This window comes from Indicator indicator, chromosome 14, assembly GCF_027791375.1.
Source record: "Indicator indicator isolate 239-I01 chromosome 14, UM_Iind_1.1, whole genome shotgun sequence".
NCBI classification, from domain to species: domain Eukaryota; kingdom Metazoa; phylum Chordata; class Aves; order Piciformes; family Indicatoridae; genus Indicator; species Indicator indicator.
This window is the reverse complement of record NC_072023.1, coordinates 19,031,265-19,056,213: the sequence shown is the minus strand read 5'-3', so window position 1 is coordinate 19,056,213 and position 24,949 is coordinate 19,031,265. Positions and strand designations below refer to the sequence as shown.

The window sequence follows — 24,949 nt, the reverse complement described above, 5'->3', positions numbered from 1 at the left end:
AACAACAGAATGCCATTCAAAATGGTCTTTACAGGTGAAATTTTTTCATTCACATAAATTGTCTTTGTCCTGTATTGATCCAAACTATTGTAGTAAAGCACACACACATCTCTGTGTACAGTGTGCCATAAAGCAATTCTGAATAAATACCTTTGCTGGAGTCTGTACAACAGACTCCCCCTAATATTTACTCTTCAGCTAAGTTTGTGTTTGCTGTGTATATGCACACACACAGACTTTGTACATGTGGGCACTTATGTGACCAAAGTGCAAAGTTTTTCAGAGTTTAATCAGAGCTGGATATATGATTACCCAACTCCACACTGCTTTTTTGTTGTTTTTTTTTTTTTCTGTTGTGGATTTCTTCCCCTCCCAACCCCACCACCCCCTTTCAAATTTAAAGCCTCTTTTCCATGCAAACTTTATACATTGTTTTAAGTAAACATTTCCTTTTCAAATTCACATTTTGTTAATCCAGACCATTCTTGGTATAATAGCTGTAAGAAATAAGAAAATGTGTGTGATGATCAAAGCCCCATCGTTCAAGTCAGGTACATTTCCATATCATCCTTCAAACTAGAGACTTTGAAAAGTCATTTGCTGCAACAGGAAGAAAAAAAAAAAAAAGACATTAACAATCTGCAACTACAGGACCAAGCACTAAAGACTAGAACCCATGGTTAGAAGATGACAAAGCAGAGAGATGTCAACAATATATGAACTGTAAACCTAAGTGTCTTGCTCCCCAGTGCAACAGGACCTGTTCACTCATCTCCAGTTCAATAGTCCATTCTGCTAGATACTGCTGAAGCACATCAAATATAGACACCAGAACAGTGTTTGAATTTAGGATCAGCCTTCAAAAAAGCATATAGATTTGGAAGAGTGGGGTTTTTTGCTTTAAAATTACACTTAATGAACAAGCAGCTTTCCCACAGAAGTTAGAGATTGTATGTTGTCCATCTAACACTAGGATGGTTCATATTCTCAGAGAATCTCATGGCCACAGAACCTTTACATTTCTACAGTTTTAACACATCAAGAAGGAAAACTGAAAATATTGTTTAGCATTTCAGCAAGCTAGTTGACTTTTACAAAAGAAAAATACCATCATAAAGAAAGGTACCATTCTCTTGTTGAAAACAAAAAAAGAAAGATGGTCCTAACCTTTTTCCCTAGTTATATCACACTGGTGATCTGACAAGTCTATCATGACTCCTTTTGCTTGTGTACATCTAACAGGTTAATATTCTCTGACCATGTTTTCTTTAATATAAGTTAATACAACTTCAATAAAATAAGCTGTTAAACGAATCTTTTGGAACTGCACCAAACTTTTACAAAAACTGATGGAAGCAGCAATGGAATCATGTTAAACTTAGAATAAATAATTCACATACAGCATATGTTAAATTACAAAGAAGGATTAAATTGCCATTTCTACAACTTTTCATAGATTTAGCAAGTTTCTAATCCGTTTGATATCAACAGCAGTATGTATGTTCTTCATATTAAATTCAACATTGAAGGACTGTTTAGAGGCATTATTTATAAAGCAAAAACCACCAAGTGAGCATTACAGAACTTCAGCAAATGTTTAGCTTTTTTTCCAGTATCTGTTCTCAGAAAAGATTCAGGGGTTGTCTATCCACTTGGTAAGTTTCTTCTTCCTCATTACTCAGGAAGAGCCAATGTCATGACCTCCAGCTTCATTTTGAAATACTGGTTAAACCGAACAATTGCATACCTGTTCAAAGGGAGAGAGAGATTGGATGTTAAGAGCAGGCAGCTCCTCACATGCAAACAGGGCTCTGAGCAACCTGATCTAGTCTGAGGTGTCCCTGACCATAGGAGGGGGGCTGGAACTAGATGATCCTTGAGGTTCCTTATGCCCTGACAATTCTATGATGCCTAGCAAACCTAGGCAAAAGTCTACCTACTACAGTACCCATTCCCAACAATGACCCTTAACAGCTGCCAGAGGAAAAATTAAGAACCAAGCAACCCTGTTGTGGTTGTCACTACTCTTCCAGTCCCAGCTTGCTAGAGTTTCTAAAACAGACACTGTTCTGAGAGCATCAAAGGTGGTGTTTTTGTGTTTAACCATAGAACGTTAGTGGTTGGAAGGGACTTCAGACTGAGTCCGAGACCCCTACCAAAGCAGGATCACCTAGGGCAGGCCACATGGAAATGCACCCAGGTGGGGTTTCAAAGTCTCCCAAGAAGAAGACTTGACAATCTCTCTGGACAGCCTCATGTTGAGGTGGAACCTCCTGTGCTTCAGCTTGTACCCATTGTTCCTTATCCTATTACTGGGCACCACCGAAAAGACTGGCACCTTCATCTTGACACCCACCCCTCAGATATTTATAGATATTAGTAGTTCCTAATAGATTGTCCAACAACTGATAAATACAGTTGCAGAGAAATCTGACCTTGATCATTGCAAGAATGGTATTTTATTGCAAACTGACAAGTTTTAGAGTTCTACCACCTGTGCTTTAACTTTTTTTAGTTTGCCATCTAGTGGTCACTACCAAGTACTTCTACTTGAGAATACTCAAGAAGAAATTCACATTTGTCTTATTTACAAAAGCGTTTACAAAACTAAGTCTAGACCAACTAAATGCAAAAAATCTCTAAAGTGGGATCTTTTACCTGGCCCAGACACAGAATCACAGAACGTTAGGGGTTAGGAGGGACCTCCAAAGATCATCCAGTCCAACCCCAACACCAGAGCAGCACCAACTGGAGCAGCACCAACTGGAGTAGCTCACACAGGAACACATCCAGGTGGGTTTGGAATACTTCCAGAGAAGGAGACTCCACAACCTTTCTGGGCAGCCTGTTCCACTGTTCTGTCACCCTCACAGTGAAAAGGCTTTTCCTTATTTAAGCTCACATGGCACCTCTGCTCCAGCTTGCACCTGTTGCCCCTTGTCCTATCATTGGACATCACCAAGCAGAGCCTGGCTCCATCCTCCCAACACTGCCTTTCACATCTTTATCAAGATGAATGAGGTCAGCCCTCAAGTCCTCCTTTTCTCCAGGCTGAGGAGACCCAGCCCCCTCAGCCTTTCCTCATGTAAGGGATCTTCCATTCCATCATCCTTGTGGCTCTACACTGGACTCTTTCAAGCATTTCCCAGAGGTTCTTCTTGAACCAAGGTGCCCAGAACTGGACACTACTCCAGATGTGGCCTCACTAAGCCAGAGTGTATGGGGAGGAGAACCACTCAACCTACTCACCACAACCGCTTCTAATAGACCCCAGGACACTGTTGGCCTTCTTGGCCACAAGGGCACATTGTGGCCAATGGAGAGATTAAATCCTCTGCCTCTTGCCATGAAAAACCATCTAAAAATCCCAGAGAGACACATCTCTCTGAAAGAGAACATCATTGGCCAGCATCTCAGGCAACAAAACTTAACATTCATTGTCATCACAAAATCTCTTTAAAGAAGATTGTATGAAGCACACTTACCCTAGAAAATCAAAGTCAATGGTGGAATATTTGGCTTGAATTAGAGCCCACAATCCCCAAAAGAAGTGAGAAGCCTGAAAGGAAACAAAAAAAAAAAAACCAAAAAGTAGTAAAAGATTAATATTATAAATCCAACCTGTAAGCAGAATTCTCACATTGAGACCAGAAGCTGCCTAGAAGAAACTCTCGAAACTCAATCTTTTTGTAAACTTATTTGATATCTCTTTACCAACGAGTGGTAAAGAAATACTATAGAATTACTGGCAATCAGGGGAGTAAATCCATTTGAACTCCCAACTCTCCACACCTTTTCAAGAAAAACAATGGCGCATTTATTAAACAGGACATCTATTACGTAGACTGTTGTACATGAATCCACTAAACCTAAATCTGAAAGCAACTCCCTGCTTGCCAAGAGGCTGCAAGGAAAGGGCTACAGCAGTACTGAAGGACTCTAGAATGACCTAATTAACTCTTTTTTTAAAATTGTAGAATAATAAGCATTCTAGTTTAATAAAACTTTATTATCTTATATTAAAATAAGGCTCCTAAAGTCAGAATATTCTGAGATCTTAAACGTACAACGTATCAGAATGTTTCCACAGAACAGGCTATAGAAGTTGTTGTTTGTTGGGGTTTGTTTGGGTTTTTTGTGAGTTTTGGTGGTGGTTTTTGTTTGTTTGGGGGTTTTAGTGTTGGGATTTCTTTTTAGGGTGGTGTTTTGTTTGTTTGGGGTTGTTGGCTGGTTTGGTCACACTTTTTAAGTGCCATATCCTAATCAAACTGTTTTGTCTTACCAGTGCAAACTGATTGACTTGGACATACAGAACTTCAACTTCTTTTTCACTGACTTCTGTGCCAAATCCTTTATATTCTTTGTAGGCCTCAAGGTAAGATCTAAGCCATTGTTCCTGTAATTTTCTGTTAGGGTAAAGGCTGTAGTCTACTTCATTTACTCCTAGAAAAAAGAAAGAAGTACTTATTAGAACCTTTTGATGTCTAAAAAGACCATTAGAATCACAATACCAGACCACTTCCCTTCACCCCACACCCAAAAATCCATGTGTACAAACACTGGTGCTTTTATTTTGTCCTGTCTTCATCAGTTACATGTTGACAAGAATTTCTCATACACTGAGCATTCAACATAGCAGTTAGATTTATGCTGTGTTTCTTTGCAACCATGGACGCATTCTACTTGCATTTTGAGATTCAACAAGTCTGGCTTTGAAAGAAGGCTCAAGAGAAAGTATCTGCATTGTGAAACAAAAACCCTCCCAAACATATCAAATATGAAACACTTATTTCATAGCAAAAAGGCCTTGTATACAACAATGTCCAAAGCTGATTCCAGGTGCATGTACACAGTCACCAACCAAGCTCAAATTTGAGAGGGAAAAAAAAAAATAAAAAATCAGAAGACTACCTCTTTCCTCCACAGGGTATTGGCAGAATTTGGAGTCTTACATCCACAGCCACTCTTTTTGTCCTATTTTTCTTCCTATACTGGAGTTGCTTAGTGACAGGGTACATGGAATCTGCCAGAAATCCCAAACGTGCATCACAGTTCATTCTGACTAGCTATCAGCTCCCAGAAGATTTAGGAATTCTCATTAAGTGTTTTATGAACAGTGCAATCCCTTAGCATCTACTCTTTCCTGTATCAGATCCACTCAGATTTATCTTAAAAAAATAAACTAAAATAGGTATCAGAGAATAGCAGAAGTAGAAAAAAATTGTCTTCCTAAGGAAAAAAAAAAAACATTAAATAGTAATTTCACATTTAATCTTCTGAGCTTAGCTCCTTAAAGATGTAGTCATACCATGAGAAATCCCAGACGAAAAAAAATAATCAAAGATCTCCAATATATTTTGTAAAAGATTTAACTTGCTTTCCAAATGCTTAAATCACCAAGTTTACACTTTAAATTACTAAATATACACTTGGAATGTTATAAAGTTATCTGAACTTGCTTCAGTTTGTGAAGCAATGACTCTTCGACTCTCACACCAAGCTGTGCTTTCCATCTGTACTAATCACTATGTAAATTTTCCCTGTTGCCCCAGATTCTGAAATAACACAATATACACTCAAGGTTATTTCTCTCTTATGGAGTAAATTGAATCGGCATCCACTGAAAAGAAATTGAACTGGTTAATACAAGTTCTGTATTTATCTAACTCTAGTAAAACTTAGGATGCCACAACCCCATTTCTGGGTTAGCAAAGCTGCAAAGGAAGCCCATAAGATGAGTCATGGGCACGCATTTTCATCAGGTTAACAACTATATACATTTATTTAAATATGCAGAATGTGCAAGAATGAGGGTTTTATAAAACCATTGCATCTTTACCTCCGAAATCCAATTTTTACCTGCAAACTCATTGAAGTGGTTTCCAATGTCATAAGCCAAGTAGTTGTATCCAGAGTACTCATAGTCTATGAACTGCACATCACCTATGTAAGACAACAGCAGCAACATCAGAATACGTATCAAATGAAGCCACATCCCTAATCCTTTGATGTCCTTTGAAGTCTGGGGGGAAACAAAACCAAACCACACAGCAGTCTTGCTTGTGCCCAGCTGAGTGCACTCAGACATTCCAGGGTAAGGCTGCACCTTTTTTTTTTATATTAAATTCCCTTGAATATTAATTCAAGAAAGCTCTTAAATAATTACTTAGAGCTTACAATTATTTAAACTCTGAATGGGAGAGCTTCAATTTTTAGTTCTACCACATGAGGGCATCCCTTACCTTCAAAGTAAGAAATACAGTAGAAGATCCTTTATTGAAGCTTTACACAGAAGTATCAGACCACTTTTTTTCCCCTGACTTAGAACAGTCCTGTTTATTCTCACAAGTGTACAATCACAGTGGACTAAGACATTGCAACATGTAGGTGTTTCCTTTAACATGTTGATACTTCCTGCTTCCTCCAGACACACTTACAAAGACTATTATTTATTGTTTCCTTTTATTTTAGCTGGCTTAAAACTATTGTCAAGAAACAGTCAGATGGTTTTGAAGTCCTGAAAACTACGAGACTACGTACTGGTACAAAAACAAGGACTGATACAGCAGCAAATAGCCCTAAAGGCTTCAACTTACAGTTACCTATAGTGAAGCTGGGAAAAATGCTTCACTTAAGATAACACAGCATTGAAGCTGCTCAAGAACGTCTACACCCCATCAGGCAAAACATGAACAAAATGGACTAGATACAGCTAGATCTTCTGCTTCAAGGGAAACCCACAAGATTAACAAAAATAAATAAAAATCAGAAAATAAAGCAATGGGTTCACTTAAGAGCTTTTGCACTACAACACTGAAATGTAAAACTGCTATGCTGAAATGGGCAATTACAATAGTTGCATCCTTCTCCCTTTCTATACCCATTCTTTGATGGTTGGCTGCATACTTATATTAGAATACAACGAACAATCTTTTTAGCATGACTTTAAACATCTTATACATACTAATGCTAACCATCAGAAACTGATGTTAATAAAAAAATTAAAAAAAAAATCAATAATCATGTTAAAGTTAAGTATGCTATGTTTCCTAGACTAAGGATTCAGAATGCCTAATATAATGTCTCCTTAATATTTGCGGATATATCATGCATCAGGCCAGATCAAGAGAAGTGACTCAGCCACTTCACTGTGCTCTGGTGAGACCTCACCTGGATGGAGTACTGAGTCCTGCTCTGGAGCCCTCCACATAGGAAGAACCTGGACCTGAGCACCTCTACTACGAGGACAGGCTGAGATGGGGTTGTTCAGCCTGGAGAAAAAGAGGCTCTGGGGAGACCTAACAGAGGCCTTCCAGTACTTGAAGGGGACTACAAGAAGGCTGCAGAGGTACTGTTTGCAAAGGCCCGGAGTAATCAGACAAGGGGCAATAGTTTGAAATGAGAAAAAAAGGTATTTAGATTGGCTGTCAGGAACAAGTTCTGCACCATGAGGGTGGTTGCCCAGGGAGGTAGTTGCCCCATCCCTGGAGATATTCCAGGTCAGGCTCCACATGGCTCTGAGCAAGCTGATCCAGTGGAGGATGTCCTTGCTCACTGCAGAGAGGGTTTGATCAGATGACCTTTGGAGGTCCTTTGCAGCCCGAACCATTCTATGATTATCAAATACAACAGTTTTGTTAGCTAAGTGTCCTGGCCAAGTTATCACAATGCTTTGTTAGACTTGTTCCTTCCTATCCAATTCATCTTAATTGAAGCTGAAATTCTAAAACATTAAATGTTTTTCAAACATATAAATCTAGTCTAAGCACTTAAAAGCAAAGTTAAATTCCCCAACTCAAAAATCACTAAGTGACAATCCTCCAAGTCAGAGTTTGCCCTTACCTTCACAAAAAAAGAGGATTGATTACCAAGGTTGTAAGATTAAATCTAACAAACCAAAAATGAAAAGAGCCTGCAAAGTGCCCAGCTCCTCCCAGGAAAATCTTGTTGGCAATGGAAAATTTTATGTTCTCTAGAACTCTGAAGGGACAAGAAATTTTAGCATACCTGCAACTAAAAATCTTACACTATTGTCACAGATTAACTTCTGCCACTGCTTGACTGGAAAACTGATATGCTTGTACTTCCCACTGGCTCTTTAGGACAGCTGGTACTAGGGACTCTTATGGGGAAATGCATGAGAAGTGATGATGTGACACACCTCCTGCCAGTGCAGGAGGAGCACAGTGCGTGGCACCACAAGGCAGCAACATTAGCATATCTAATCTGCAGCAGATGAAGAAAATTTGACAAATTCAAATTTGTTAAGACAAAAGTTCAAAGTGAAAAAGCCCTGCATTTTTACTGAGCTCTTTCAGACTCAGGCTACTGTAGAACTCATTTTCTGTATGAAGACTCAAAGTAAAGATGCACAGTTCTGTGAAACAACACTAAAACTTTGTTTCCCACTTTATAAATGCATAATGTAAACACGGCCCAGCTGCCTTGTTTTAGAAGAAGCAGAAGAAATTTTGTACCAATTGTTTAAATACCTCTATTATTAGAAGTTACTTTTAACACCATTCCTACAGGAAATCCAATTCCAAAAGCTATGGCTTACATTAATAAACAGGTAGCTTTTTGTTTGAAGTTTCTGGAAGTACAAAGAATTTGTCCCTCTCGTATCACTGGCTACAAGCAGACGAACAAGAAACACTACTCTAAGCACATTTCTATTTTATTGAAGTGAGGTATGGTTTAAAACTAAGCTCCATCATCTCCCTGGAGAAGCTACTGTGTAGGAACACAAACACCAAGAGGATTGAGTGTTTCAAGTTGAAACATTCCATTCTTTGTGGGGTCTCCTAGTAATCTCACAGGCAAGTTAATCTATGAAAACCACACAAAAACACAAAACATGTGCTGTGTTCCACACACCAGAAATTAGGTTTCTTAATAGATCACAAAGCAGTCAGAGCATCTGCTAGATCTCAGGGAGATGAAAGATAGGAGGGTGATGACACCTTTCCTTCCATCTGATCTTCATTTCTGATGATTTAATAACTTAAGCCCTTTCAATGTGCGATCCTAATTGTAGTTACTACAGCACAATGATGATCCTGAGTTCCATCCCATCCTGCTCATCAAGTGAGCCATTGAGGTCACAGAAGACAGCTTCATTAAAAACAATGATCTATGCCACTAATATACTTGAAAATTCACAAAGGGGTCATAAACCCAAAGACAAATTTAGCCATAAATTTATCCAATGTAGCCCTGCAAAACAAAACAGGTTTTCAGGTCAAAACCAGAAGCCTTAAACATACCTCAGTCTTCAGAAGCACTGAGCACCCACAGACTCCTACCAAAGATCATAGAAAACATTGGGTAGGCAGAGGGAATAAACAACAAAACTAGCCATCTAACCACACACTCAACTTCCTGGCAGGTGATTTTAATACATTCAAAGAGAGCATATACACAGACAAAAGAATACTGATACTTGGTCTTACTGAATAGCAATATTTGAGTACTCTTGAAACACCAAGAATTTTTTGGAAATTCCCAGGTCATGCTGGGGAAAACAAACAGAAAAAAAACCCCACCAACCACAATTAAAAATACCCCAAACAAACAAAAACAAAACACCAACACACACACAAAAAACCAAACAAAAAAAAAACCCCACAAACCAGCCACAAGAACTCCAAACAAATAAAAGCCAACCAATACCCCCACCAAACCAAAAAAAAAAACCATCCCCACACCACAACAAAAACAAACTTTAAGAGCATCAGAACACAAGGTCTATAAATAAGCAGTACTAAGCTTGAAGGATATTTTGACTATCTTGATGTCCAAATTGTAATTAAAAGCAACATGAAGCTCTGAATTATATCCTTTAAAGAACAGATGACACTGATAATTAAAAGTTATGTAAAGTAACACTTGCAAATTTTCATATCCTGAGTGACTGAAAACGGACATTAACAAAACAGCAAGAGGCAGTTCTCTCAGCCACAGCATGAGCAAATTCACTTCAGATGAGTGAAACTCCATTAAATGAAGCTAGCACTCAACATGCTATTCTAATCTCAAATTAGAAATCATCAATCTTGTGGCCTTAAACAGTAGTGTGTGGCACAACTGATTTTCCTTTCAAATCTGAACATTTAATATTACTTTAATGCAGGTAAATCTAAAGCAAAGCACTGGGACAAGCCATAACCATTCTAACTGCATTGGACAGTCCTAGAAATTCTGTAGCTTAAACATATGCCCACATTTTTTTCCCCAAAATTAAGCATTCATAAATACAATATTGCTAAAACAGTTTGTTTGTGCCAACTACTGAAGAGTCATAGAAACATTAAGAGATTTGCATAAACTTTACTGGAAGAACAGGGATAAAAAACAGTTAATCTAGAAAACCAATTCTCTCTTAATTCCAGTCACCAAGGACTTAGACACACAGAAGTCTTTAGAAGGAAGAGCAAACATAGTAAGAGCACAAAGCTGTTAACTGCCTTCACACAGTTCAATGCCATTCCTATTAAAGCACATCTTCGAAGATTCTGTTTTGTGCTCTTGAAAAATTATTTGTATCCCAATAAAAGCTTTCACTCTGCTGAACAGAGCTCCAGTAATACACATTTATTTAAAGCTGAACACTCAACTTCTAAAAAAAATCACATCTTGAAGTTGTACTTACAGATAGATTAATACATTTTGCTCTGTAAAAGTACACTATGAGAACAGCTTTCAAACTACAAATACTACTTCTACAGATGGCATTGAGATTTGGTTACTATGAAAACAGTACCTGCTGTACCCAAACTGCATAGGTTTCAAAACACAGTACAAGTGCAACATTCAAATGTAAGTTTAATAAATACATTTTTCATGTTTTCAAGTCTTTTTTTCCCCAGCTGTTTATATCTACCTTGAAGCCAATGTATTTGACATACCTCCCTCCTCCCCACCTTGCTCCCAAACACTAAGCACTCACACACTGGTTATGGTAGGATTGCTCTTAAAGTGATGCACTGCTGGCATTGTTTATTCTTCCATTCTGTTTACAAAGACAAAAGCATATGGTATTTGTTTTAAAAGTAGGAACTTCAAACCTATTGACTGTGAGAGTGAACCTTCTAAAGGAATGCCTCCTTTTTTTTTTTTTTTTGCAGCATGGTTCTACTATGAAAAGTGACTATGAAAATTACATTTACCTTATTGGGTCTGTTCTAGAATGCTAACACTCAAGGTAGTTTCAGCATTGGTGGAAAAAACCAAACCAAACCAAAACAAACACAATAAAACCAGCTGTATTTCTGGTATACACACTGGAGTTGTGACACTGTAAATAAGAGGACAAGCTGATTTTTTTTTTTTTTAATACGTTCCATGCCTTTCTCCCCCCTGCTTTTTAAGTGGAACTATAACACATCATTGAAACTAAATAAAAATCACTTCAGCTACTGAATTCTTAGAATGTAAAGTGTATTTACATTAAAATTTAAATTGTAAAATGTACTAACAAATGTATTAACAGGATTGCACAGGTATATAAACATATATATACACTTCTGTACTAGAAGTGGAAGCAATTCCATTCCAAAGGGCTATTAACTCAGAGGGAAACCTGCATACAAACCAAGAGACTTCATTTTCTCAATTCACATGCATTCAGTGCATTTATGTTTATATACACACAGAGAGTTTTCATATTAGAACCAACTGCAGCATGTTTGTTTTTGTTTAGAGCTTAAGAGACCAAAGACCAGTGATAGCTGATGGAAAAGACTTCCATTCCATTCACAATTTACTTCACATTTTGATCTACATACCAATCATATAAACCCACCACAACTACTAGAACGAATGTGTACTAGAAGGAATCCTCCCTTTAAAAAAAAAATCTTCACCTAATATGATTAATCTGTTGCCCTCAGCTAAGCTCAGATATTTGAAGTGGGAGGAAAGCTGTGCATTTTTACTGCACAATGACCCTTTAGTGTCACTACTTTGCCTTTTGTTTGATTTGTTTAGTAACCGAACCTCAAACCACTAAAAATCACGCCACGGAAGGAACTGCAGGTTTACACAAACTCTAAAGATTTTTAAAAGGCATTCTTTATTCATGTGAGTATTATAATAAAAAAAAAAGTTAAGATGTGTACTGCCTACAACTGCTTAAATGTATTTCCATTTACAGTATGTATTTATAAAGAAATCTGTCAGTTGACTATGTACCTCACAGAGAAAATGTTGAGTCACTGAGCACAGTATTAACTGGAACTAAGATACTTCATTATCAAAGTGTCTTCCCACAATCACAAACCAGAACATACACACATTACAGCAGATAATATCTCCAGGCTATTTTCTATGCTTGGTTTTTTTGTCTTCCTAAAAGGTTTGTATGACTGGAACAGAATTAACAATTACACACTTTGAAATGTAGTCACACAAGCAGTCTAAGAATTAAATTCATTAAAAAAAAGAAAGCAAAAAGGACCAATGTTATTCTTCTAGACAGTTACATACAGATGAGAATTATCTAATGAAGAACTTACTTGCACAGATAACCCTGCCATTACTTTGGGTCTTAAAAAGCTATGGTCACTTGAACAAGTCAGTAAAACGGTACCACTGATCCAGCAAATGCAATTATAGCACAAATACAGCCACTCACTACTTACTGCTTAGTTTAATACCTACCTCGTTTCTTGTTGTAAATAATATTCTTACACAACAGGTCATTGTGACAGAGTACCACTGGTGATCCTAAATTTGACAGTCTTTCCTTCATCCAGGTCATCTCTTCCTGAAGAACTTGAGGACTTGGAATGTCACTTAAAAACCTTTTCAGGTATAAGAAGTTTAAGAGTTAATATTTAGTACTGGGAGTTCCGTACCAAACATTGGAAATTAAGTAAATTATTTTTCTCTACATTCTTTCTGCAAATAATTCAACAGACCTTCTCACAAACCCTGTCCCCTGGTACAACAGCAGTCATTATGACAATTTGCCTCCCTTTTCCCCAAAAAACTGTATGAACAATCTGTACAGTAATCCAAAGATCAGGATATGGATTTCTGAATCAAATACAATCCTGCATATTTTTAAAGGCATAGAAATTAAAAGGATTGTGGCATGAGTTTTGTTCACTTTTAGCTCACATGACTTCTTTCAGGAAGAATGGACAACAGTAAGTACTAAGTACCGTATGTATCTGCATAGAAGAAACTTTCATTTTCAATCCTAGTCACAGTAAGCATGCCTAAGTAGCCATTTTTTTTTCAGTTTGTTGATTAACTACTCACCTTTTTTTTAAGAATTTTATGTTGTGGAAGAAAACCAATTCAAAGAACTTTGCTAGAGCATTCTTTAGTTACAATGTAACAAGGGCAGTTGGCACCAGTGATTTCAAAAAAGTTCCATTAATGTTTTTAAGATGCAATCTGCTTCCTGAGTGATATTAGGTTTGATGATATTTTGCAAGTACTTCCAAATTACAGTTTTATCTTACTAAGCCCTGGTCCCCAAGAAACACTGGGTTCAACACAAGGTTTAGATAACTCAGAAATTATATTTGGGTTAAACACTGTGTCTAGTTTTGCTGTTCCTCTCATCCTAATCTTCCAGTTACTGGTGCTAAAAGCCTTTGGGTATTTTGTTAGCTGCTAAGAAAACACCCCCCATTTTGATTTGCATATCAAGAGGTATGTCGGGATGCTAAAAAGAAATTGTAATTAAATCCTTGAACCCAGGTGAGACCATTATTCATACTCCATGACAGCACAGGTCCAGAATGACTGGTCAGAAACCTTCTCTGAAGCAGAAGCCAACCTTGGGAGCTCATCCCATCACCAAAAAGAGCCTTTCATTAATTTTACTTTCACATCACCCAATTTTGTACATTTATAAAGTGAACAAGACAGCTAAGAAGTGCAGGTTAGAATAAATACCAAGCAGTATTCTTGCAAGCCTAGGAAATGTGGTTTTAGTATTTCACTCCAGAACACAGGTCTCAGTTTGAGACAAACAGTTCTCAAAAACTGTTGAGACAACTATGTGAAGACTTGACCACAGTTCTTTTTAAGGAAAACTACCATTGTTCAAACATCCAATCCAAACAAGAGCAGATGAATCACTCCATGTTTAACATACATGCAGCTACTCCAGTTTACAAGAGCAAGACAAAACTCAAACTTTTACCAACTTAACAATATGTGGTATCATAAAACTGTTTTTTAAAATATTCTTCTACTCTTCAACCAGAAAGAATGGGAAGTCAGGAAAGCACATACTGAAATACCTACCTTTTATTTACTTCCTCATCTGCAAATTCTGTGGGTATGAGAGAGAAGTATTTCCCCATCTTCAGCCACAAGTTAGACTTCGGAATCCACCCATTGTGCGCATGAATAGTATGGATTTTAGCAAGCTGTCTGGCAATAAGTCTAAAAAAAACCCAAATTAATGTTATATTTAAATGTCTGACAGTATCCTGTTTTTCCTAGCAACAAGAGAAAACAACAGCATATTTAACAGAAAAAAAAGCAGCAGAGGAACCCAAAGAAGGCTTAAACAAGAGCTACAGGGTAGCATCTTTTAAGACCAAAAAGATTACTAGCATTACTACTTTAAGGAGGGTAAGCAGAGAGAGTGGAGTTCAGTTACAGCATGCAGCATGTAAATACTTATACTTGCAGTCTACCATTCAACCTGCTTATCCTTAGAAGAGCTGACTCAAATTAGCTGCCAACTCCACCACATTAATTATCTCCCTAATGGTAATATGCAAATGCTAAACACTCGCTATATGTATAACCTCTAAAGGACATGCTGAGGAAGCTGGGATTACTCAGCCTGGAGAAGAGAAGGCTCCCAGACAGTTAATAGTGGCCTTTGAATACCTGAAGGGAGCCTACAAGAAGGCTGCAGAGGGACTGTTTACAAAAGCCTGTAGGGATAGGACGAGGGGCAATGTTTTGACATGAGAGAAGAGCAGATTTTGATTATATGTTAGGAACACGTTCTGCCCCATGAGGGTGGTGGAACACTGCAACAGGTTGCCCAGGGAGGTAGTTGAGGCCCCATACCTAGAGATATTGAAGGTCAGGCAGGACAAGGCTCCGAGCAACCTGATCTATTGGAGGCTGTCCCTGCTCACGGGATGACCTTTGGAGGTCTATTCCAATCAAAACTATTCTATGATAAAGTCTTTTGGGGAGGCAGCAAGGACCATTTTTTCAGCACTGAGGTGCCATGACAACTAAGAGGACAGCGTGCTGTCAAGAATGGCAACACTGACTTAGTGTGGGCTTAAAGAAATACTTCTTTTCTACTTGGTCTGCTAAGCTGGAGATCCTTTGGGCCTGACAAAACACTATAAATTAATTAAATCATTAAAAAAAAGAACATACCTGAAAATATCTGGATTGCATACATGCTCTGGATCCAGTGCCTCTCCTTGCATGAACTCATAGCATAGGCCATTATTGAAAGTACAGTACAGCTGAGGTGCACAGCCATGGGCCTGCAACACGCGGAAACTCTTCACTTCCTCATCTCGATCTACTAAGAGCTCTGTCTTATTTCCATAGATCCTAACCAGAACGACATCGTCTGTTATCTCACCCACATAGCAGCCAATTAATTTATTGGTGATTCCATCTGTGAACAGCTGGAAAGTTAAAAAAAAAATTAAAAGGCATTTTTGATGTGTAGAAGAAGAACAGAGTTATTCTTTCGCTCGCAAAGCACAGATGTGAACATTAAGAAAAAAATAATTGTTAAGATAAAAAGAGCAATTATAAAGAAAATTTTAAGGACTTTTTACCACTAATACATGAAAAAAGAGGAAGAGGGAAACATGCTACAGTGAACTACGGAGAAACTACATGCAAAAGACAGTAACTGACAATTCAGTATTGTATAATGAGTTTCCACAGAACTACTCTGAAGCTGATGAATGGCTGAAATCAAAGCCCCAAAAAGGGAGCAATCCTAAAGCAGTACAAAGTCACAAGTATAGACAGCACAAAAACAGAAGCAATTTTGATGCACTTCAGAATTTTAGTATTTGCTGACCAGTGCACAAATAGTAAAAGTTCCTGCTAGAGTTCAAAAGAGCCACCTTTTAAAAGCAAATTTCAGGTCAGAAACAGTTCCAAGCTCAATGGTTACCTTCCCACTGGCTTTGGTGTTTTAGTGATTGAAAACAATCCCTAAAATCACTCCGGTCCCTTACAGATTTGAGACAGTACTTAAAACTCAAGACTCTAGCCTTCAACTTCAAGTACCACACTAAACTTAAAAGCTTCTGACAAGACCCACTACCCTCCCTTTTTTTCCTCTCTACTTTCTAACTGGTATATGCCATTTAAAAAGACTTTTAAAAGCATTTTAAATTCTCATAATTAAGATAAATGCAGTTTTTTTAAGCCCTGAAATCTACTGGACTTTGTGACTAGCATAGTCACTGATGATTAAACACACTAAAGATGAAGGAAGTGACTTTCTAAAATAGTAAGAGCGTTATTTTTAAGAGCATTATTTCAACATTATGTTTACATGTAATGACCACCTATTCAGCGTCTTTCAAATAATAACGGATGTATAGATGCTACAAGTTCCAGATGGGCAGGGGAGGGAGAAGAAATGCAGAGCCAAAAAAAAACAAACCACCCAAAACAAACCCAAAGAAACCCAAATCTCACTCCTTAAATGCTGCTTCTCCTTTACATTTGATGACAAGGCCTGAAATAATTACTACACAGGCTGAACTCCTGCAGATGCTACCTGACAAGCCAACTAAATTCTGAGTTGCTGAGCTGTGTGTACCCAGTCATATGTAGCTATGCATCTGAAATCCCACTGCACAGCATTCTCGGTCTCCTACAATCCAGCACAGTTTAAGAGCTCAAAAAACAGATGCTCGACACTCTCAAACTCTTTGCACTTTGCCAACTTGGCCTGAACATTTAAACTACCCATATTAAGTCCATCTGTTAACAAGTGACTAAAGGACAAGCCATTAACATTCTCAGGTGGCAAGCAACATCACAAATAAGAGCAAAAATATTTTCCCAAGTACTGAACAATCTCCTCCAGTCTTAAACATAAACAAACTATTTCAAGTCAAGCTTCTCACAGTAACTGTAATTTATATTTGAGCATCATTTTTTTTAGACTGAGACACCTGGGGCTGTTTAGTCTTGAGAAGGGAAGAGCAAGAGTAGATTTATTACTGTCTGTAAATCTGAGTGGTGGGTATCAAGATGAAGGGGCCAGGCTCTTTTTGGTGGTGTCCAGCGATAGGACAAGGAACAACAGCTACAGGAAGTTACATCTCAACATGAGGAGATGCTTCGTTACAGTAAGGGTGACAGAGCACTAGAACCGGCTGCCCAAAGAGGTTGTCAAGTCTCCTTCTCTGGACACTTTCAAAACCCACCTGGTTACATTTCTGTTCAGCCTGCCCTAGGTGATCTTGCTTTGGTGGGGAAGGGGGGAATTGATCTCTAGAGGTCCCTTCCAACCCCTAACATTCTATGATTCTGTGATGCAAAGCAGCAGTAAGAATTTGACTGACTTACGCTGTTAAACTTCTGGCCACTGTACAGCTTTTGCAATTTTGCACAGGTCTATTATACCCTTAAAACAAATCTCATTAGTGTTAACAACAAGAAATCTACAACAAGGAAATTGGACTCCTTCAACTGATAATTTAGGAACTCTACTTATTATTAACATCTATTTGTAACATGCTGCTACAAGCAATTATTTACACCCAGGAGCATTTTTAGTTATTGCTTCTGAAGAAGGCAAAGTGTTTGCTTACTTTTCTAACAACGTTCTGACTAGACACTTTCCATATTCCACTGTGAGAAAATATCTCATATTCTCTACCAGTAAAAGAACTCAATACTCAATTGTTTTATTCAGAACACTGTAGCATTTAAAGAATCACCTTAGAATGCCTTGCCTGAAACAACCTGAAATTCAGCAGAGCAAGAGCTCTCTAACAAAAGCATCAGCCGAACAGCATAAACAGAGAATGGACCCTGATGACATGGATAAGACGATCAGTAAACTCTTTAGACCATGTGGAAGAAGCTGGAAGAATCCATGTAATGTTATGTATTGCAGGTAGAAAATCCTGGAAACAAAAACAAATGAGAAAAAATCCAAAACAACACAATGCCACAACACTGCAATGAGCAAATAGAAGTCAAGAACATTATGCAATGCATTTAAAAAAAGGCAGGATTCTAGTACTCCTATAATCTGTAAAAATTTCATTACTGTGATATTCACTTATTGTAATAAGTACTTTCATGTGAGGTGATGCAAAGCTGAAAGTAAATTCTGCAAACATTTCTGGCAATGGCATTTATATCAGCCCACAACCCAGTCAATACTAGCTTTTGGGAACAAATAGAAACCATTTACTGAAATGCAGAATGAAGGTGAGAAAGCTACAAATAAGCTTTATTCACACAAACGTAGTCTCAGAAAGCAGCACACGGTAGAAAAAGAGATGGGCCAAGCGAGTCCAGGAATAGAAGTGAAAAAATAAACCAAGACATGAAGCATCTTTGAGACAGTTTATCTTAAAAACACTCTAACAGCAAGGATCAGGTGATTAGATTCCTGAAAAGGGCATGTGATGCAGAGAGTCCCATCTCATAGGCAAGTGGTTCCAAAGAGCTTGTATGTGATCCTACTGTTCTAAGGGTTCAGAACAAGAATGAGAACAAATTCATGATCACATGTAACAAGTGTGAACAGGCAGGTACAAAGCATCACAAAGCCAAGTAGGAAGCACTTTGCACTTATGGAAGAGACATAAAACCAAGTAGATCTTTCTCCTCCAGACTGTTATTACATTCATAGAAAGAGAAATATACAAAGCATTATCCTACTGCTAGAGAAACAGTGATTTGAAGTTTCAGCATGAACAGAGAGTCCTCTGATTCTGCTGCACATTAGATTCCCCTGAAAGGAACATACTTTTAATATATGCTTCTTTAATTCTCACTGAATTTCAAGTTTGTATTGCAAGACATAATTCCATTTATTTTCAGGAAAAGTATCATCCATACAATCACATTTGCAAGTATACATCTCTCAAGAGTTTAATTTCTTGCAACAGGACTAGGTACTCCTCCATCTCTTCTTTCTGTAGCTATTAAGAAAAGGAGAACTACTGGAAGATGTAGACCTTAGGTCAATGCTCATATATTTAGCATAGCTTACAACAACGTGACTTAAAGGTCTCAAGGTTCTGGAGGCCTATCCTCTAGATCATTACACTCAGCAGGTGAAAGCCACTGTCTGTGTGCTGGTCAGTTGACAAGAAGATCATTTTTGGTGTTAGTAGAAGGGTAATAAAAAATTGGTAAGGTTAATATTACCATTCTATAACAAGTTTGGCCACTGGCTAAGCTGAACTATCAATTTTCTGCTGAACCCTTGGGGTGCTCTTCTGTGACAACAGAACAGAGAGCAACACCATCACTACCTACACTATATAGCATAGCTTAAGCATCTTTTTGGCTACCAAACTATTAACTGCAGCTTCAAGGAGGAGCTGATGGGTTCTTCCACAGTATGAGTTTCACACCCTTCATATTCTAACTATAAATACCATCTAAATATAAATACCATCTAAAATTACATTCCATACTATGGAATGCTCTAAATACTATAAATGCTACAAATGTCACCCCTTGCAAGAACTCAAGAAGAGAGAACTTTTTTTTGCTTATGTCAGAAGAAAATTCCACAGAGAAATTACATTTTTTCTTCCTGTTTTTGAAGAATATTCTCCTACTTCAAAACAGACAGAATCAGGTATGTAGTTAAGACTTGTGAAGTGGTGAACTGTTTTAGATATTCTTACATATTTTGCAATATGATGAAAACACACATTTAAAAAAAAGCTAAGCTAATGGAAAGGGAATCTAGGATTTTATTCTAACTCAAACAATTCATTTGCTGCTCCGCCTGCTGGAGGAATCTGACATAAAATGGCCATGGTAACAATGGAGGGGAAAACCAGGAACCATCTTAGATAGCTAACTTCCTTTCCAATGTTAAGGGACTCTAGCATAACTAATGTGCCATTACATAGCCAGATCCAAGCTGTGTCTAAGCAAATAGCCCTCTGTACTTAGAACCAGTCACCAATACAAACACACCCATATCATGCACAACTAGCTTACATCATGCACTGTGATGGGGCACATCACTGACGTCCACTATCACCATCTGCACAATTGCTGCCTCACCCGCTGATACAACCAAAAAAAAAAAAAAACTCTTTACAAGAAGGGACTATCAAACTTCATCAGAAGCTTCAGAAACATGGAGAAATCAACTCACCCTCAAATGACATCTAACACTGCCTACATGTCCCACTTAGTGTGACATTGTGTCCAAGGCCCATCTCAAATTACAGTTCTTCCACCACACAGCAGCAATACCGCCCATTCTGCAACTAACTTTTCTTAACACTTTCCCTCGCTCACAACTGCTCCGTTTAGAGAGATCAGCACTTCAGAATGTTAACCTGTGACCTCAGTCCTTCCTGTCCAAATAATGCTGTAAATTAAAAGTATTAATATTGTTTTTCACCAACAAAAACAAGCAGCCTTTATTCTCAGTGTTAAAGATTATTTCAGAGTGGAGAAAAAGATAGCTTCTCCTGCAACACAATATTACACTGCCCAGATGAAATGAACATACTAACCTGCCAAATTCTTCATTGCTACCACAAGACCTAGAATAGGTCATGGGACAAAAGAATACAGAATTTGCACTTACCTTCCCCTACTTATCAAACACTGATCCTCAAATACACAGAATCAAAGGAAGTTAGGGGTTGGAAAGGACCTCAAATGATCATCCAGTCCAACCTCCCTGCCAGAGAAGGATCACCTAGAGTAGGTCACACAGGAATGCATCCTCTCTGGGCAGCCTGCTCCAGGGCTCTGGCACCCTCACAGTGAATGAATTTTTCCCAATGTTCATGTGGAACCTCCTCTGCCCCAGCTTGCACACATTGCCCCTATGTCACTGGACACTACTGAGCAGAGCCTGGCTACATCCTCCCACCAACACTCACCCTTCAAATCTTTATAAACATGAATGAGGTCACCCTCAGTCTCTTCCAAGCCAAGGAGACACAGCTCCTTTAGCCTTTCCACTCCCTTAATCATCTTGGTTGCTCTTTTGTAGAGATTAACTTGTTAGTATCCTCCTTCAAATACTAACAAATGAATCTCCATAAAAGAGGAAAATAACATTTTAACGTGGATAACATTCAAAATTGTGATTTCAATTAAGAAGGGTGATATGACCTCTTTAAGGCAGTGAAAGAGCTTTTATACTTCATTACCAAAGAATCATCTAGAATACGAAATTTGGAATGTCTACTATCACAACTCAAAACAGGGTTTGGCTGAGTTACAAGAAGCATTTTTTAAAATGAAATTTTAAAAAAAGAAACCACAACTGTTTTTTCTGTTCACTAATTTCTGAACTTAGCAGGGAGTGAGCTTTTCAAGTTAGAAGAGAGGTGTCCAGAGACCCTTTCCAACCCAAACCACTCTACAACTCTATTACTAAAATCAGCTACTGATTTAGTTTTGATCCAGTTACTGAATCAAAAACGACTACCGGGAAAAAAAAAAATCTATTTGTTTTAACGATCTTACTTTGTATTACTGTAAGGCAAAGAAAGTAAATCAATAATTTAAGAGTTAGAAAATACAACACCCACTTCTACACTGTTTCTAGTACATCCTCTGATGACAACTGCACAGAGCATCTACAGGAAGATCAGTGTTTAGAATGGAAAAATTTGTTTCTCCCTACCAGTGTAAAAGAAGTTGAATATCTGCACTACTATGTAGTGATATTATTCACATTCAACTTGAGATACAGGAAATATAGTCCAGCAGAGCTGTTTGCAATGCTGCAAATGATTGGTAATGCTTTAGGATTCCACAGACTTTCTGATAAAATAATGCAATAAAAGAGTAATTAAAGCACTGAAGATACAAATTATTTGCATCCTGTGTCCTACACTTACATGCTATGAAACATTGCAGAAAATTTTAAAAATGTGCATGTGTTATAGATAACTTTAAAATCTTACAGAAAGCAAAGATTATGCATTACAATTTTTAACTATACTGCTTCAAAATCATTTTGCTGACTAAACAACTTGAGACACAAAAGGAAATTTTTGCAAGAGAAGTTAATTAGAGAAGTCAAACTCTGGACTCTTCAACTTCTTCCTAAATGTTACCTCCCATGAAATACCAAGAGCAAAGGTAGCTAACAGCACAGTTGAATAGTGGAAGCAGTAGTTTGTTCCACTCATCGATATTCTTTTCTGCTTTGCTATGATGCTGCTGTTTCCGATTAGTCAGGCGTAGTTCTCATTTTTCACCTCTCTCAAATATTTGCCCCTTTAATGAGGCGACTTCACAGTAGACATTCTGTTCAACTCATCCTCTTAACAAGAGGAGTCATCTTCCTTTTCAGCATCTGCATCTTACTGTATGTGATGCACATGTAACAGACTGCAGCAGCAATGATGACAATACAACTAGTTTCAAGCCATGTGCATTCCTGCTCCTTACCTATTTATGCACAGCAGTTTAAACAGACTAGAGAGTTAAAAATAAAAGGCTACTGAAGAGCTTCCTGACAAGGATGTTTCTCTGCTGTTCAAAAGGAGCAAAAGATAAAGCAGTGAGTTGAAAAGTTCTCGTGTTAACTTGTTGAAACAAAACTCAGACAATTTAAGACAGAAGCTTCTGACCACAGACAGTAGCCTATTGCTTTAATATTGCATGACCAGTCAAATGAGTCCCTTTTCCACACCAGTGGTAGGGATGTTTTTTATTGTTAATTGCTTCTTCCAAAGAGCGTGACAGAGGAAAGAAGCAGCATTTATTTCCTTGAACATACTAGAATTTTCTCAAAAGGTTAGAGTCATCCCTCTAATAAGAAAATGTTTCATTTATTAGCACTGCTGTATGAATTAAATATATTCTATTGAGAAGAATCCTCAGAGAGATAAAAGAACAAAACCATATTTAAGTAGTCCTGCAAGAAGCAGAGTTTGACTGGATAATCCTCATGGGTACCTTCCAACTAGAGACATTCTGTAAGTTTATGAACTCTAACAATACTGTTTACAACTGACACATTGTAAATCTATTTTCACTGTACTTCAAGATGCTGGGACTGTGCTTAACTTCTGGCTACAAGTCTCAAAGAAATTACTTATAAAAAAGCCTCACTCGCTTTGTTTTCATACTAACTGGACTGGCATATGTCAATTTTATTTTCCTATCAAGAAACTGCAGTACATTTCAGTCAATTTGCTGTTCCCTCGATGTGCTCCTTCTTTTCCACACAAATTAGTTCCAGCAGCTCTCTTCAAAGGAACTTCACTGAAGACATTTCCGCATATTAGTAACTGCAGTTCAACAGCTGATAATTAAATGCGCAAATAAACACAAAGGCTGCAACTGAACTGCTGTTTCAGCCAGGTAAATGGACTGAAGACTTGCATGGGGCCAGGTTAAGTATATTTCTAGAAGCACAGAAGCAGCCAATCCTCAAGCAGATGACTCGTCACAAATATGAACGATTGCTCGTCTAGAGGACACCAGAGACTAAGCGGCGACACTTCTGCACACGGTCAAGACTAACAGATGTAAGCAAGGACGACACTTATCGACATAGCGTTAGCCTAAAAAGCAATCCTGTAGGGAACGCAAGACATGTATTTACGTTTATTTATGACATACAGCGGCGAAGGAAGAGCCCGTCAAGGGCTCCGGAGCGCCCCAGCGCCCGTTACCTCGGGGGCCGCCTCCCCCTCCCTGCAACTGCAGCGCAGCGGCAGCCACCCAACCACCCGCCTCCACCTCCTCCTTCGTCTGCCTTTCCCCTCCTTCGCCCCGGGGAGGAGGGACGTGCCTCACCGCTTCACGAACACGCCCTGCTCGGCACGGACCCGGCAACGGTGAAGCTCACAGGGCCCTCCCCTTCCTCTCCCTCTCCCATAGCGCAGCGCACGGCCCCCCGGGCAGCCACCGGGCGTCGTGTGTGCGACAGGGACGCCAGCCGAGAGCAGGTAGCAGAGGTCTCCTCTCCGCGAACGGAGAGAGCCAAGTTCCAGCGCGGATTGCACGAAAGGAAGAAGAGGAAAACGAGCGATAAGGAAGGAGGGGGGCAGGGGATGCTGCCGTGCTGACACGCCCCGCCGCCAGGCTGCCTAGCAAATGGGGCTCAGCGCAGGGGGCTGCGTTTGGAGAGCTAAGAAGGAGGGGGAGGGGAGGAAGCGAGGCGGCGGCAGCTCCCCCGCACAATGGCCGCCCGCCCTCCCCCCTTCCTTTCCTCCCTTCCCAAGCTCCTGCATTCCCCGCCAGGGACCGGGAGCAGGCCTCGCGACGCGCCCGGCCTTCTCATACCTGCAGCGTCACCTCTTCGGGTCTCCAGTGGGGCCGCAGGCGGCGCAGGAGCTGCAGGGCGCCCTGGCGGTAGCCGGGCCCCTCCCGTTCGCTGACAGTGATGTCCAGCTTGGGCACCTCTGGGGAACCGGGCGGGACGTGGATGTAGTTGGCCATAACGACAGTCGGTCAGACGGGACAGAGCACGAAGTGACAAGAGCAAGTGGCTTCTCGCTAGCGTCTCCTCCGCGGCGGAGCCGGCAACTGAGGGGGAAATTTCCAGTCAGGCTCTCGATAAAGCGGCTCCACCTCCCCCAGCTGCGGCGCGGAGCAGCCTGGGAGAGCGGGCGGGGTCTTGGCGGCGCCCTACCCGCTGCCATCCCTGAAGCGCTCACCTGCCGTGCCGGCCGCCGCCGCCCGGGGCGGTGAAGCAGCCAAGCGGCGGTTAATAAAAGCTACTCGCGGCTGTAGAGCGGGAGCTGTGAAGGTGGCCATGTGGGAGAGCTGCTGCCTCCGCTCC

The 24,949-nt window shown here is 39.4% G+C and overlaps 1 protein-coding gene across 2 annotated transcripts; it reads right to left on the bottom strand.

The window, feature by feature from the left end:
* Positions 1 to 1,569: 1,569 nt before the first annotated feature.
* ETNK1 (ethanolamine kinase 1) lies at positions 1,570 to 24,606 on the bottom strand. Of its 2 annotated transcripts, XM_054386733.1 has the most exons (8): positions 24,451 to 24,606; positions 15,373 to 15,632; positions 14,266 to 14,406; positions 12,661 to 12,803; positions 5,860 to 5,943; positions 4,283 to 4,443; positions 3,486 to 3,559; positions 1,570 to 1,747 (listed from the first exon to the last, which is right to left on the bottom strand). In XM_054386733.1, exons 1-8 carry the CDS (start codon positions 24,604 to 24,606, stop codon positions 1,675 to 1,677), a joined length of 1,092 nt encoding a protein of 363 aa, XP_054242708.1. In that variant the 3' UTR covers positions 1,570 to 1,674. The 2 variants fall into 2 exon arrangements, with proteins under 2 accessions (XP_054242708.1, XP_054242709.1); XM_054386734.1 differs by lacking the exon at positions 14,266 to 14,406.
* Positions 24,607 to 24,949: the final 343 nt, after the last annotated feature.